Consider the following 17,480-nt stretch of genomic DNA (forward strand, 5'->3'; position numbering starts at 1 on the left):
ACTGGAAAGTTGGATGTCAAGAACTTCCACAGTCGTACGGGAAAGTGTACGCCCCCCCCCCCCGTACACTGTGCGGGATTGACTGGTTGAGTCACCATTATTAGGAAAGAATACTGGACTACTCGCCCCGGTGCGTGCCCGGAATTTTCCCCAGTGAGGGGGATAACTTTGTAATAATGCTATTGGCTCCCCTCCATCAGGCAGTGTTAAAATGGGATGCATTGTTATTATTATTATTAGGCCTATGAATGCATTTATTTATAAAAGGAGCAGAAAAGGTGAATCTCACGGTGGGATACTGGCGGTTGCAGACTTCGGCCAGGTGCATGCCGGTGACGACGCCCAGGCGGGCCGCCAGCCTCTGGAGGAGGAGCCCGATGATGGTGGCCCCCAGCAGGACCCATAGGAGCTGAGAGAGAGACACCGAGACACAGAGAGAGAGAGGAGAGAGAGACACAGAGACACAGAGAGAGAGGGAGAGAGAGAGAGAGAGAGAGAGAATAATAGTCACACTCAGGCTGTACAGAGACCAACCAATGCCTGATTTTTGGCCATGATTTTGGAGACGCAGGGCTGTATTTTGCGTGTCTTAAGTACCAGGTCTTATTCCCTAACTTGAGTAAACTAAAGACCTGGAGGCGTGATCAATGCCATTTGGCTATTCTGAGTGGCCAAAGAGCATCGATCACGCCTCCAGGTCTTTAGTTTACTCAAGTTAGGGAATAAGACCTGGTACTTAAGACACGCAAAATACAGCCCTAAGTGCTCCATTCTCGTCACCTCTAAACCCCTTATCCCTAAACTTCTTTGCTTTTTTTTTTTTTTTAACTATTTTGCAAAACATTTTGGAATAGTTCAACTAGCCAATCTACATTGACACGTTGTGAGCTTGTAGACTGGCCATTTTAACTATTGAAGAATGTTTAGCAAAATAGTAAAAAGAAAAGGCAAAGACGTTTAGGGATAAGGGGTTTAGCGGTGACGAAAATGGAACCCTGTATCACTAATATCACTGTGTAGATATTAGTCTGGAACTTCAGTGTGGAAGACTTATTTCTAAAAGGAGGTTACAAACAGATTCCAACGTCACAGCAAAAAGGTATCACTTCAGATTGGTCACCCACAACTCTGGGGTGAGCGAAACGTAATTCAAACTGAGGAGTGCCAGACCAATAACTCCCCAGGGACTCCCCCTACGCACCCTGTCCGGTTTCCAGGCTACTGACCTTAAAGCCTGTCTGGGTTTCCAGGCTACCACTGACTGACCTTAAAGCCTGTCTGGGTGTCCAGGCTACCACTGACTGACCTTAACCCATTCTGACCTGAGATCAGATTCATACGAGGTTTCCACTGGACACACACTGGTCTGATGAACCCATTCTGACCTGAGATCAGATTTTAAAAAATGTCAGTCGTTCTTCGATTTTTCAAAAATAGCAGACCTACAAGCTCGTAGCGCGCCACTCGGTGGCGCGCTATGAGCTTGTAGATCTGCTATTTTTCAATAGCTAAAGCATAACATGATGCTGAACACCAAAATGGGTTCCCGGTCAGAATGGGTTAAAGCCTGTCTGGGTTTCCAGGCTACCACTGACTGACCTTAAAGCCTGTCTGGGTTTCCAGGCTACCACTGACTGACCTTAAAGCCTGTCTGGGTTTCCAGGCTACCACTGACTGACCTTAAAGCCTGTCTGGGTGTCCAGGCTACCACATTGACTGACCTTAAAGCCTGTCTGGGTTTCCAGGCTACCACACTGACTGACCTTAAAGCCTGCTTTGGCTCCAGACTGCAGGTCAGACTCGATGTTTCCTGGATCCAGGTAGGCGATGCTCATGAGAAACCCTGGTCCAGTGAACGCCCACAGCTTACGGAAACTAAAGATCTGAGAACACACACACACACACACACACACACACACACACACACACACACACACACACACGTTGAGACTGAATGACAGAAAATGTCTAAAGAAACGATTGCTTTCCATGGTTAAAAATGTAAAAATAGAAAACGTAGCAGATTTACAAGTGCAAGTTGAGCTTGTTAGAATATGGAGATAAGACGTTTCTGCCCGACGACGTCGGAATGTTGCGTTTTGAACGAACCAAACTCCAAATCTGATCCACTCGGCTAGGGAGGGGATTAAAAATGTTGAACTGTTGGACCGAAGTGACCTCAAACTAAGGCCCCCGTGGATCACAAGCTTTTCCGCGTTATACGCTGTTGTTGTTTGCGAATGCAGTGAGCACTTACTATGAGACCTAGCAGATCATGTCTGTCTGTCTGTCCGTGTGTCCGTGTGTCTGTCCCGCTATCCAAATATGGAGTGTGTTGCATCAGCAATCACTCAGCTCCATATATGGGCACAAAAGGGGCCAGGTCCACTCAGCTCCATATATGGGCACAAAAGGGGCCAGGTCCACATATACAGTAACAGCGGGACAGACTGCGTTCGCTTCCCGCGTTTGCGCGTCTTACTGGTAACGTAAGACACATTATGTTCATATAAATACTATGGAAATAATACGTACCGGGTTGGCATCTTCTGGAATGGGTACCTTCTCCTCAAAGTACGTGTCAAAAGGCTCCTCCTCGACGACCGGTGATGCCGGAGGGGAGATGGTGCTGTACTGGGTGGTCTGGACGGCCCCTTTGTCCTGGGGAGGCTCCTCTGAGGGAGGCAGAGAGGGTCAAGGTCATTGGTCTGGTCTGGAAATTGAACACTGTAGTTTAAAAGTCACAACACAAGTTAAAACCACTCGAGTGGTTTTAACTTGTGTTGTGACTTTTAAACTAGCCTTCATGTGACCACCTGCATTACCCGATCAAATAAACGGTAGTGGGTCGCACACACCAAGACTGCAGTTCAAAACCTCTGTAGACATTTTTAAAGCACATCTCAAGACCCACTTCTACACCCTTGCTTTTAATTGATCTTTTATTTTTTGTTATTCATGTCCTCACTGTATTGCATTACTGCTTGTTTTTTTTAATGTTTATGCCTTGCTTTTCTTTTTTTTTTCTCCATTGCTCTGTAAAGCACTTTGAGCTGCATTTCATGTCATGAAAGGTGCTATACAAATAAACTTTTATTATTATTATTATTATTACTATTAAAACATTTATTTATTTAGGGGACAAACGTTCCGGCTATCCAGCCTTCATCAGTGGACACATTTATTATGTGACTTTTAACCTAAAATAAACTAAACAAATTACTCCACAAAAGGTCAGATCAAACTACTACTTATAATAATACTACTACTTAATGTCACATTTTAATTGCTGAAGAGAGCAACTTAAAAACTGTCTGGGGTGTTCACGAAAGCCGGAGTAGACGATAAAATGACAAAAAGAAAAATTGCAAATGTATTGGCAAATCCAAACAAAAAATAAATCACACCCGTGTGAAGTAAGTGGTGCAACTCCGTGTGTGGGTCCCCGGCGAGCCGCCCTGCGTCCGAAACGGTTGAGAAATGACAGAGTTACCGTGTGGGGGTCCCTCTACTGTACTGTACTGTACTGTACTGTACTGTCACTGTACTGTACTGGCACACCCAAAATCACCATATATACAGTTAATATGTGCGTGTGTGTGTGTTAGGTTTGCGCACAGGTGGTGAAAAACAACCATGCTGTTTTCGTGCTCAGACACACCCACCCACACACACACACACACACACACACACACACACACAGTCACTTAAGGAAGTGGTTGCACCACTTAAAAAAAGTGACTTCTCAAACTTTCAACCCAACGTGCTTCTTCATAATGTTGTGTTTGGAGACAATAGATTTGCCCTTAAGGGAGCTGAAACTGTACATATCTTCTTTTGTTCCGTCTACGATTGTGATCCTTTAACTTTTCTCTGTTCCAAATGAAGTCAGAGACAGAAACAAACGGTTTTGAGCTACAACAACATACACACATTAAGATAGAAAAGGGTCCGCCTCCAATATACAAATTAAGAAGGGTTTAACCCATTTTGGACTGAGGTCGATAAAGAAAAGGCTTCAAAATCTTAACATTTTTCTGAAAAACCCATGTTTCTATGTCAGTTGTGCTCAACCTTTTTCATGTCAAGGACCCCCAGAATTATCTCTATTGGGCCACGGACCCCCATCTGAAAATATGTAGTTCCAGGGACCCACCCCAGAAGCCAATATTTTAGTTCAAAATGTTCGCTCTGAAATATATATTCAAAGATTTGCGCCACATTTTCACGACTTTTCAAAAATAGCAGACCTACAAGCTTGTAGATCTGCTATTTTTCAATAGCTAAAGTATAACATAATGCTTAAAACACCAACACAATGGGTTAATCTTCAAGCTACAAATAGCAACTCACTTAGTCTGGAGTGTTCGTCCATCTCGCCAACTTCTACGGTCTAGATTAATCCACTGATCTCTAAACAATGACCTTAATTCCTTTATATTTCTCAATGACTCAACTTCCTATTTCTAAAAAAAAAGCTGAGGAGAACTGAGAGAAAAAAAAGCTTGTAGATGGGCTATGTAAAAACATGTCATTACAATTTACGAAGGCATCAAGGCCCACCAAAATAATTTGGTGGGATTTAGTCGACTAAATCACCTGTAGATTTAGTCTACTAATAAAATCTCATGACATTTAGTCGACTACAACTAGACCATTTTCCAGGTGACTAAAAACTAAGTGAAAACTATTAAAGAGACCATGGGCTGTATTTTGCGTGTCTTAAGTACCAGGTCTTATTCCCTAACTCAATGCCATTTGGCTATTCTGAGTGGCCAAAGAGCACTGATCACGCCTCCAGGTCTTTAGTTTACTCAAGTTAGGGAATAAGACCTGGTACTTAAGACACGCAAAATACAGCCCTATATGACTAAAACTAAATTTTAAATTTGCTGCCAAAAACAACACTGGTTGACAAGAGATGATTTGCAGAGAATCGGCCTCAGAATGAGTTGATGAATGAATACATTTTTCAACAAAGGTTACAGTACAGTACAGTACAGTACAGTACAGTACAGTACAGTACAGCACCCTACCCTCCATCATCACTGCATGACGTCTGGGAGTGTCAGAGGTGCAGCCCACTCACATTTCTGTTATCATAAGCACTCACCTTCCAGGAGGTCTGTAGAATCCTGCCCGGCCATCATGAGAGCAGGCTACAGAGGGTCCTGGGGAGGGGGAGGGGGTGGGGGGGGGGGCAACGCAGGCTCCTGTTGAGGGTGTGGGCAGGAATATCTGCCTGCGGACAAAGGAGAAGAAAAGAAAAATGTTTTTTTTAACCCATTTTGACCTGAGATCAGATTCTAAAAAAAATTACAGTTTTCTGAAAAAGCTAATATGTTTCTAATATGTCAGTAGTTTTTCAAAAATAGCACAGACCTACAAGCTAGTATGAGCTTGTAGATCTGCTATTTTTCAAAAGCTAAAGCGTAACGTAATGCCAACACCAAAAGGGGGATCCCGCCCAGAATGGGTTTTTAATTGATGATACAACTTCAGCCCAACATAATTATGACTGAAGCCGCATTGGTGCAAAAAAGAAGAACCGTCTCCTTTTTCTGTTCAAACAATGACTGGGCTGAAGGGGAATAAAAACACGTGACTCGTTCCCAGACATTCTTCCTTCTTTCTGTCCACAAAACTGTGAAACCTCTTCAGAGAACAAGAGTTGACCAATGACAGCCCTGGTTTCTGTTCAACAATCCTTGAACTAAACTGTCCCCTCCCTAGCACAATGTTGGCTCTGAAATGTCTCATCATATCATCATCATCATCATCAGCAGCGCTGTAGTGGGTCACGTGTCAGTGGTTCTCAAAGTGGGGTCCCGGGACCCCCCTGGGGGTACTTGAGGGAGGTCCCAAATGATCGTTTAGGAACCAAATGGACCCTTACGGGTCTGTAGTGTAACTCTGAGCGCACTCTCAAAACCAAACCATACACTTTCAGAAAAATAGAAAGAAAAATCATGTATTTATTATTATTTCATCACAAGATCTTGTTAACAATTTTCAATTGGTTGAATAATAATAATAAATATGCAATCCCACAGACAGACTCAACCACTTCCAAACTGGGGTCCCGAATCCCGATTTTGGGGAATGGTCCCGGCCCACATGCAGGTTGAGAAGCAGTGGGTCCCCCCCCCCCTGGAACTCCCTCAAGTACCCCCCGGGGGTCCCCGGGCCCCACTTTGGGAACCCCTGCTCTGGTCTAGATGGAACATAAGCTCCAGGGTCTGGCCTCGTAGAGCATGTGAGTGAGAAGAGAAACCACATGACTGCTGTTTCCCTGCTGAGCCGAGTCATGGGTGGATGTGCATTGTGTAAGAAAAGGGGGTTGGGGTTCTAAAATACCAGTAAGTGAGTCTTTAGTCTTTACGATCGCTATATTTATCTCTCTCAGTAATGAGTAGTATAGTGCGAAATTAGGACCCCCAGTTTGACATGAATATTAGTCTACAGTACAGACCCCCATTTAATGACATTTCTATCTCTGGGGACCCCAGTTTATATTGTAAAATCAATGTAAATTTAACTCTGAGAGTGTACCAATGGTTTGGTTCCATTTGTACACTCTCAGAGTTACACAAATTCACACCCATAAGGGTCCAAACTATCATTTAAACTGGGGACCCCTGGATTACTATACTACTCATTACGCATTACCAATTCAAAAAAGAATTAAAGTAATGATGGCATTAAAAACAAGGTCTTGACTCCTAATCTAATCCCTAATAAAAACACGGGCTGTTGGGTAGACTATGAAGGCTAAGCGCTGGCTCTGGTTTCCAGACTCAGAGGTTATTGAGGTTATTTCAGGTTTAGAGTAAAGGGCTGAGCAAAGCTCATATTCTATATTCTATAGAGCCACCACCAGGGCATGGATTCATTCCAGAACTTTAACAGAGAAGAAATTCACCCATTTTAGACCTGAGGAAGATTCTACAACTGCCTCCTACATTCAGACAGTTTTCAGTGGTTCTCACACTGTCTCATGTCAGGGACCCCCAAAAATATATGTAATTGGCCGCCGACCCCCCATCTGAAAATATGTAGTTCCAGGGACCCCCCCCAGAAGCAAAGATTCAAGCTAAAAACGTTCGCTGTGAATGAATATATATATTCAAAGATTTGCACCACATTTTCATGATTTTTCTAAAATAGCAGATCTACAAGCTTGTAGCGCGTCAGATTTACCTTGTGAACCCATTAGATTTATAATAATAATCAGGCTAAATAATGTTTACTGATGTGTTGTTGGAAGGAATGCTTCAGCTGATCATGGCCATAGTGTAATACTGTACATACTGTACAATACGCTAGTCATTCAAGGCCAACTTTCCCTAAAACCTTGACCTCAATATGGCAGGCTGTCACGACCATGAAATGATTCAATTATTGAGATTAACTATATATTTACCGGTATATGTGTTTTTTGGCATTGGAACATAAAAAACAAAATTAATTTATGTTGTAAACAAAACAAAATATAACCAGAATCTAATCAAAATTAACAATTATTATTATATATTATATTATTATTAATTATGGCCATATTTCAAAGTTGTACTTTTTTTTTCAAATTTCAAGTTTGAAAAAAGGAACAAACACCCGCACACTGTCTTCAAATGCAGTGACCAACTGTTATTTCAGGGATACAGCAACGTCTCGGCCTATGCAGCCTTCATCAGGCTATCTTTAATTTCTTTAAGTTTGAAAATGCATGAACATTTTCTCAACTGATGAAGTCATACCGAATTTATGACGATCACGCGAAAGTAATTGCGATGATCTTATCTCAAATATACTGTACTTGTGATTAGGCGATTATCATGTAATAATGGTGACAAACCTTGGGCTCCCAGAACAGAACACAGAGCAGACATAATCTGCAGAGAACAGTTTACACAATCACCCCCTCTATCTACGTCACCTCCCTAACTGACGACGAGTCACCAATGCCTCACCCATCTGTGGTGTACACACACACACACACACACACACACACACACACACACACACACACACACACACACACACACACACACACACACACACACACACACACACACACACACACACACACACACACACACACACACACACACACACACACACACACACACACACACACACACACACACACACACACACACACACACACACACACACACACACACACACACACACACACACACACACACACACACACACACACACACACACACACACACTCCTGCTAGGGTCCCCCGATGCCTGGGTGTGAAGTGACACCACAAACAAAATAAGGGAAATTATAATACCAGATTACTGCATTTAAAGTGATCAACAAACTATACTTGTCAAATAATAATTGTCAATAAGAAACAGTCAAAAATTGTGAAAATACTAGCAGATCTACAAGCTCACAGAGGCGTCGCGAGCTTGTAAATCGGCTATTCTATCTGTGGAACCGCACGTCTGACTAAATAATGCCTCGACTCAAGTCCCCCCAGACCAGTTCAAAATATGATTATTTTGGGGTGGTCATCCGGTTCAGATATGATTATTTTGGGGTGTTCACCAGGTCCAGAATCTCCAGATATGATTATCTTGAGGGGTTCATAAGCCACCCAGTTCATAAGCATTATGATTATGTTGAGGGGTCCCCCCCACCCAGTTCATAAGCACTATGATGATCTGGGGGCCTGAAAAGGTCGGGTACCACTGCTGTGAACAAACTACCAGCAAACAATGCAAAAACAGTGTGACAGTTGCTGGTCTCCAGAATTCATTAGAGAGAGAGTTTGTTGATCAAGTGCATTCTCACAAAGAATGAGTTTTGACTTTTACATTCAGAGAAAAACAACTATCAGAAAGAAATATAGAACATAATTAGAACTATGTGATTATTGTGATACATCAATCAGCTATTCATTATTATGAGGGCCTGTGTTTTGGCAGGCAGGTTTAATGCCTATAGAATAAATAACAAAACAGTACAAAAGGTAATGTTGGTATTTAATACAGGCCAACGCCGTCAAACTCAACATGTACTAGCATTTGTCTTTTAGCATCTTACAAAACCACTAACTGTCTGAGATCGTCTGGGTATAAAGGAATTCAGCCCTAAAGCTATTCACATTTGATTCCTATAAAACCACAGTGTGAAACACCCAATGAGCACATATCTATTATCTCAACAACAGCAAATCATCTGTAGTTCCCATGTTGGTTTCTATGGCATTAGTAGCACCAAGCAGTTCAGTTCAGGTGAGGTACCGAATGCCAGCCAGACACATTAACCCATTCTGACCTGAGATCAGATTCTAAAAATGTCTTCTACACCCTGACAGTTTTCATTCTGACCTGAGATCAGATTAAATAAAATGTCTTCGAAATGTCAGTCGCTCTTCGATTTTTCAAAAATAGCAGACCTACAAGCTCGTAGCGCGCCACTCGGTGGCGCGCTACGAGCTTGTAGATCTGCTATTTTTAAGCTAAAGCATAACGTAATGCTATAACACCAAAACGGGTTCCCGCCTAAAATGGGTTAAGATTCCTTTGATGTCGTCATTGGTTACCAGAGTTATTTTCACCACCTTTCATTTTCAGAATAGAAAAGAATAGAATAGAATAGAAAAAGATTGTCTAGGTAAAGAAAAGACAAAGAAGTGAAGGAATTCAGTTCCAACTTCCAAACACATTCACACACAACAAACAACATGTGCAGCCCAGATTCGGCACAAACAAGGGACTAAATTATTTTCGCTCCAGCAACATGTGGAACGCCCAGTTCCAACAGTGATTAAGACATGTGATGTGAATCCCTTGACTCCTTCAAAACCGCTCTCAAAGGGCACCTATACGGACGGCTGCAATTCGAAACTGGCCCCCGTAAAATCTGAATCTTTTCCCTTTATGATGAATTCCTGTTCTGTTCTTTGACTATATGGAAGTGTCTATTTGTACGTCTCTAAATGTTTTGTTTGTAGAATTGAACATGGTGGACCCTCTTGTAAACAAGTGTAATGCTTAATTGGGTCGTCCACTCACAGTTAATTAACAGTCTTTGTATTGAGTTTGTGCTTGAAATGTACTGTAATTCTGCAAACTGAGATAGAACATACAGTATAATAATTACAGTGAACGGAAACACCCATGAGCACATGATGTCAACAACAGCAGCAGCAAATCAATGTCTCTAGTGTTTAGTTTCTATGTTCAACAACGTCAACAAAGACACATCCCTTCCATCCGGATGTGGACTGAAAGGGGGGGAGGGATGGGCATCATAGCAGCCCTGTAATGCCAGCGATCATCACCAAATAAAAATTGTCACCATGCCTCAATATCAATATATGATCAAAGATTTGTCACCATGCCTCTGCCTCAATATCAATATATTATGATCAATATTTGACGATGTTGTGGCGATGAATATTAATCCTTTAACAAAATATTTACACAATGGGATTAAAAAGTAAAACATATATATATCAAGACAATAATGCCTATATAATAACCAAGTTAGCAAAACACCTAAAACAATCAGAAAAGTGCACCACCTCTTTACTGTAATGCAGCTTAAAAAGACAACTCTTGTGTAATGTCATCTCACAGCATTACAATATCCAAGATCCCAGACAATACCAAGTTTCATATGTCATATCACATAATGACAATATTGTTTTATTACTGATATTATAGCCCAACCCCGTAATTGTCAACAATAAATAAACCCTTCAGCTGGGATGACATGTGGGTATGGTTGGGAAAAGTGTTACAAGTAAATGAGTACTTGAGTAAAAGTACTGGTATGAAAATGAACTTAAATGTACCAAAACTAGAAAGTACTGACTTTATGTAGAATGTCCCATTTCACAAGTTTTCAAATGTATAAAATGTATAAAAATATTTTGGGGGAAAAAGCAGATCTACGAGCTTGTAGATGAGCTTTTTTCAAATGGCCAAAATGTAAATAGGGTTGAAGTGGTTAATGTAATATTTTGATAATAATATGAATAATCAAAATCTACAAAGTAAATAAGTAAGTTTTCAAATAATTCTAGTGGAGTAAAAAAAGTACCATTTGGTTCTGAGATGTAGTGGAGTAGAAGTAAAAGTACTGAAAAGTGGAAAAATAAGCCCTTAAAACTTATTTAAGTAATAAGTACAGTACTTGAGTAAATGTACAGTTACACTGCAATGTGGGTTCCATTCATTCTTTCAAACCGACGCCACCACATATACTACCGTCTGCAACAGAGTCAAACAGCTGTCAAACTATGAAGTAGCATTTAACATACAAACAATGTTTTGACAGTTCAATCACCAGCTGAATACAACTGAACAGCTATAACTCCCAAACAATAACAATGGGTCGCATTCGACATCATGGAATGCAAGTATAGGATATGTATGTATATCAAAATATCATACATGTATTGCATCATGACATGATCTATAGTCTCGACCGATAACAACAATAAATATCGCTTCATATAAAGACAGTCAAATTCACACACAACATTCCCACTACAGCTGCTGTTGTGACCATATAATAATTCCCACTTCCATTGAAGACTGTACATCTTTAATCTTTATTATCTACTGTAGAATGTGTACATACATCCATTCAGGCAGCTAGCTGCTGTTGGCTACAGACATTAGCTATAGTTGTATGGAGTGTTGTTGTGTCCATGGAGACTCCACATAGACAGTGTCCCAGATAATCTTTGATCGACACACCTGACCCTGACAGCCAGGACAGGACTCTCTTATGTCTGTCTAATCGGGCAAAAAGGCTTGAACAGTTTCCATGGTTGCTAATGAGAGTTTTGCTGTTAGCCAGTTAGTTAGCCGCGGAAGCTAATCTCTAGTTCATTTCTCACAACTCAAGGGGGAAAAAAAGAATGTTGAACATGGTGGTCGTTACCTTTTTGGGTGAAGTTGTGGAGGAGACAGTAAACCGAGGGGGATATTATAGACCCTCCTATAGGTCCACTTGTTGTTGAGATGTCCGTGCAGGTCCAGTCACTACAGGGTGAATGTGAAGTTAACAAGCTGTCCTCCCGGCCAGGCAGCACACTGCTGGCAAAGTGACTCTGTCCATGCCATCTGCGGCAGCGTCTAGTGAACAGATCTAATGAACAGATTTAAGACTTCCGGTGGACGATCTCTTCAAAATAAGAGTACCCTCTAGAGTATGAAAAAAAAGTTTCATTTGCACATTAAAACTACAAATTAAGCATTTAAATGATGCTATATGATGCTAGAAGACACACATTATGTTTCTGTGTAAAAATAAGTAATAAAATAATAATAATAGTAATAATAAAGTCATCTAAATGCATAAATGCTCATCACTGGAGTGCATGGACTTTATAAAGTGGACACTGGACAAAAGACGGCTCCGCGAGGCAACTATCTGGACATACCCACGCGTCCGGGGAGATGTCCTCTACCACCCCACAGTCTCCGCTAAGCGGGAGAGGTGTAAAATTCAGAGCAGCAGAGCTTCTACTGGGGTCAATGCAAAAAAAAATACCGTTTCCGGACCCAGACTGGACACTGGACAAAAGACGGCTCCGCGAGGCAACTATCTGGACATACCCACGCGTCCGGGGAGATGTCCTCTACCACCCCACAGTCTCCGCTAAGCGGGAGAGGTGTAAAATTCAGAGCAGCAGACCTTCTATTGGGGTCAACACTCAAAAAAGTGCCGTTTCCAGACACAGAATGGACACTGGACAAAGAGGCCTCCGCGAGGCAACTATCTGGACACACCCACGCGTTCAGGGAGATGTCCTGTACCACACCCCAGTCTCCGCTAAGCGGGAGAGGTGTAAAATTCACAGCAGCAGAGCTTCTAATGGGGTCAATGCAAAAAAATGTACCGTTTCCGGACCCAGACTGGACACTGGACAAAAGACGGCTCCGCGAGGCAACTATCTGGACATACCCACGCGTCCGGGGAGATGTCCTCTACCACCCCACAGTCTCCGCTAAGCGGGAGAGGTGTAAAATTCAGAGCAGCAGAGCTTCTACTGGGGTCAATGCAAAAAAAATACCGTTTCCGGACCCAGACTGGACACTGGACAAAAGACGGCTCCGCGAGGCAACTATCTGGACATACCCACGCGTCCGGGGAGATGTCCTCTACCACGTCTCCGCTAAGCGGGAGACGTGTAAAATTCAGAGCAGCAGAGCTTCTATTGGGGTCAACACTCAAAAAAGTGCCGTTTCCAGACACAGAATGGACACTGGACAAAGAGGCCTCCGCGAGGCAACTATCTGGACACACCCACGCGTTCAGGGAGATGTCCTGTACCACACCCCAGTCTCCGCTAAGCGGGAGAGGTGTAAAATTCACAGCAGCAGAGCTTCTAATGGGGTCAATGCAAAAAAATGTACCGTTTCCGGACCCAGACTGGACACTGGACAAAAGACGGCTCCGCGAGGCAACTATCTGGACATACCCACGCGTCCGGGGAGATGTCCTCTACCACCCCACAGTCTCCGCTAAGCGGGAGAGGTGTAAAATTCAGAGCAGCAGAGCTTCTACTGGGGTCAATGCAAAAAAAAATACCGTTTCCGGACCCAGACTGGACACTGGACAAAAGACGGCTCCGCGAGGCAACTATCTGGACATACCCACGCGTCCGGGGAGATGTCCTCTACCACCCCACAGTCTCCGCTAAGCGGGAGAGGTGTAAAATTCAGAGCAGCAGAGCTTCTATTGGGGTCAACACTCAAAAAAGTGCCGTTTCCAGACACAGAATGGACACTGGACAAACTGATACTAGTAGCTGTGGTCTGTACACTTGTTTATTTTCCAAAGCTTTATTTATCAAATCTGTGACTACTAAACTATTAAAGTAGCTTCTCAGTCCTCTCCCGCTTAGCGGAGACTGTGGGGTGGTAGAGGACATCTCCCCGGACGCGTGGGTATGTCCAGATAGTTGCCTCGCGGAGGCCTCTTTGTCCAGTGTCCATTCTGGGTCTGGAAACGGCACTTTTTTGAGTGTTGACCCCAATAGAAGGTCTGCTGCTCTGAATTTTACACCTCTGCCGCTTAGCGGAGACTGTGGGGTGGTAGAGGACATCTCCCCGGACGCGTGGGTATGTCCAGATAGTTGCCTCGCGGAGGCCTCTTTGTCCAGTGTCCATTCTGGGTCTGGAAACGGCACTTTTTTGAGTGTTGACCCCAATAGAAGGTCTGCTGCTCTGAATTTTACACCTCTCCCGCTTAGCGGAGACTGTGGGGTGGTAGAGGACATCTCCCCGGACGCGTGGGTATGTCCAGATAGTTGCCTCGCGGAGGCCTCTTTGTCCAGTGTCCATTCTGGGTCTGGAAACGGCACTTTTTTGAGTGTTGACCCCAATAGAAGGTCTGCTGCTCTGAATTTTACACCTCTCCCGCTTAGCGGAGACTGTGGGGTGGTAGAGGACATCTCCCCGGACGCGTGGGTATGTCCAGATAGTTGCCTCGCGGAGGCCTCTTTGTCCAGTGTCCAGTCTGGGTCCGGAAACGGTAATTTTTTTTGCATTGACCCCAGTAGAAGCTCTGCTGCTCTGATTTTTACACCTCTCCCGCTTAGCGGAGACTGTGGGGTGGTAGAGGACATCTCCCCGGACGCGTGGGTATGTCCAGATAGTTGCCTCGCGGAGGCCTCTTTGTCCAGTGTCCATTCTGTGTCTGGAAACGGCACTTTTTTGAGTGTTGACCCCAATAGAAGCTCTGCTGCTCTGAATTTTACACCTCTCCCGCTTAGCGGAGACTGTGGGGTGGTAGAGGACATCTCCCCGGACGCGTGGGTATGTCCAGATAGTTGCCTCGCGGAGCCGTCTTTTGTCCAGTGTCCACTTTATAAAGTCCATGCACTCCAGTGAATAGCATTTATCCATTTAGATAACTTTTTTATGTTATTTAATTACTTATTTTTACACAGAAACATAATGTGTGTCTTTACAATAACTGTAATGTAATAATAATACTAATAATGTAATGTAAAAATTATTTAATTAACGAATTAAATAACCTTATTTTATTCTGAAAGCAACCGGATGTCTTAAATCTGCTAGCTCTCAGACCGGAAGTTCTAAAACTGCTCATAAGACGGAGCCGTCATCTGCAGGTCGGCCGCACAGAGCCCACGGTACGCCACACGCAGTGTTGCCAGGTTTGGAAAACAAGCCCAAGAAGCTGCTGCTACTGCTACACCATTTAAAACCTATGTATAATGTGATTGATCAGCTATTTGGGGGGGGGGGGGGGGGGGGGGGTACAACCTTACAAGCCCAAATTAAAAATGTCAGGCTATATACAGGTTTAATGTTTGTTTTTACTAGTTCAATGTTTGTTTTAATAACGTCATTGACAATGAAAGTGAAAAATGTACATCTTGTCTAAACACAAACATTAAATGCCATAACTGTAAAGAGAATGTATAATGTTTGTTTTACATCACCATTACACCACCTAATCAACATGAGTTAGACTGCTTTAGATATATACATGTACAGCTTTTGTCGCCACACGTCTCATATTTGCCATTGACAATGAAAGGAGAAATTGGGTCAGATGTCCTTCAAATATAGTTACAAACATTAAATGCCATTGACAATGAAGGGAAAATCATAAATGTACGTCATATGTAGACGAGCAAATCGGCTGACCAATCACATACATTCAGTTGTTCATGAGATGATGTATGATGATGTATAATGATAAGAGCGCCCCTCACTTCACACAGGTGTGATTGTTTTGTATTATTGCGACGCAAAACTAATCGCAGTTAACTATGAAAACCTGCATCTCCCATCAGTCGGCCGGTTAATTGGTCGGTCACGCCTCCATATATGGTCACGCCACATGACATCATGCCTCCATATATGGACACGCCTCGTGACATCATGCCTCGTGACACGCCAGTGACGTCACGCCACCATATATGGCCGTCTCCATATATGAAGATCACGACACAGACCTCATCAAACAGACCTCTTTTTCAGAAGGCTGAAACTAACTTGATATACCTGACATTATTACATTAAATCATTCCTGATTTTTATATAGAAGTGTATAATTGTAAGTCTCTATAAATGTTCTGATGAATTGAAAATGGTGGGCCTTATTGTAAACAAGTGTAATGCTTCATCATAGTGTCCACAGTTTTTGTATTGAGTTGTACTTTTGTTTGAATTAAATGTACTCATTCTGCATACTGTTTATAAATCAATACATTGAAACTGGGACTCAACTGATGCAAATTACAGCAATGTTGTTATTCAATTGGGCCATTTACACGTATATTAATTTAATTGCATTTCTGAGATGATGAGAAAACATATGTTTACATTGCCAAAGCAGAAAGAACAATACAACAATACAGCAATACAATCAAAACAAAAATGATGTACATTTGAAGGTCAGAATCTTCAATAGATCAAATTCTATGTACCAATTAAGGTCACTCAATGCAGGTATAGCGCAGGAATATACACAATGTCAGCTGCAAACATCATGGTCCAAAGTCGCTTATAATATTAAGCGGGCATGGCAACCCTGTCCACCCGCTGTACCATGTGCTCTCGCTCCAGCGGCCTCATTGGTCGATGGTCTCCTAACGGGACCCTATCCAAGACTCACAGACAGTCTAATGTGATTTCAAAGGTTATAATGACCTAAATACTACTCAGTCAGGCAAATACACACACACACACACACACACACACACACACACACACACACACACACACACACACACACACACACACACACACACACGTGCCAGATTTGGGTTCATTTTTTAATTCTTCAAGATTAGACTACGCTTCATGAAGTGGCTATAATGACTGTAGTCATGCAGATGGAGAGAATCAGATCCCACAACAAGACATTCATAAAAACATGGACTCCCTTCACAAACATATGGGTCAAAGGTCAAACATATGAATGTATAACATGTATAACATGTATAAAACATGGACTCCCTTCACAAACAAAGGTCAAACATATGAATGTATAACATGAAAGAAGGTCAAAGGTCAAACATATGAATGTATAACATGAAAGAAGTGAACAACGCATGGCAGTGCTCCGTTTGTCTCTTTTTGTTTTGTTACATTATGTAATATTATGTTGATTTTGTTTATTGTCATTGTTAATATTACTACTGACATGTAGGCTATACATGTGTAGGCCAGGCCTAATGCTTTATTGGGTCGTCCACTCACACAGTGAACAGTTTTTGTATCGAGTTGTGCTTGAAATGTACTGTAATTCTGCAAACTGTTAATACATACTTCAATCAAACTGTTAATACATACTTCAATCAATCAGTCATGTACTAAAGGGTTGTTAAATATTAATATTATTATTATTATTATTAAATATACGTTGAGAACATCCAGCATTGAGGCAACACATTAATTACACTTAGTATAATCTATGGTTTAATTATAACAGACTCTAATGGGTCCATCTGGTTTAG

The 17,480-nt window shown here is 42.3% G+C and overlaps 1 protein-coding gene across 2 annotated transcripts in view; it reads right to left on the minus strand.

Annotated features, from left to right (window-relative positions):
• LOC308329318 (natural resistance-associated macrophage protein 2-like) overlaps window positions 1-12,057 on the minus strand; it is a 33,419-nt gene extending 21,362 nt beyond the window's left edge. For both annotated transcript variants that reach the window (XR_013965376.1, XM_080783566.1), the window contains exons 1-5: window positions 11,921-12,057; window positions 5,114-5,242; window positions 2,536-2,675; window positions 1,764-1,883; window positions 290-409 (exon numbers count right to left, since the gene is read on the minus strand). Coding sequence is in view for 1 of the 2 variants with exons in the window: in XM_080783566.1 (XP_080639692.1) it covers window positions 290-409; window positions 1,764-1,883; window positions 2,536-2,675; window positions 5,114-5,150 (417 nt within the window). In the remaining variant the exon portion in view is untranslated. The remainder of the gene's footprint in view (window positions 1-289; window positions 410-1,763; window positions 1,884-2,535; window positions 2,676-5,113; window positions 5,243-11,920) is intronic.
• Between the last annotated feature and the right edge of the window lie 5,423 nt (window positions 12,058-17,480).

The sequence above is a fragment of the Protomyctophum bolini genome (genome assembly GCF_963924005.1).
Source record: "Protomyctophum bolini genome assembly, chromosome: 2".
Lineage (NCBI taxonomy): Eukaryota > Metazoa > Chordata > Actinopteri > Myctophiformes > Myctophidae > Protomyctophum > Protomyctophum bolini.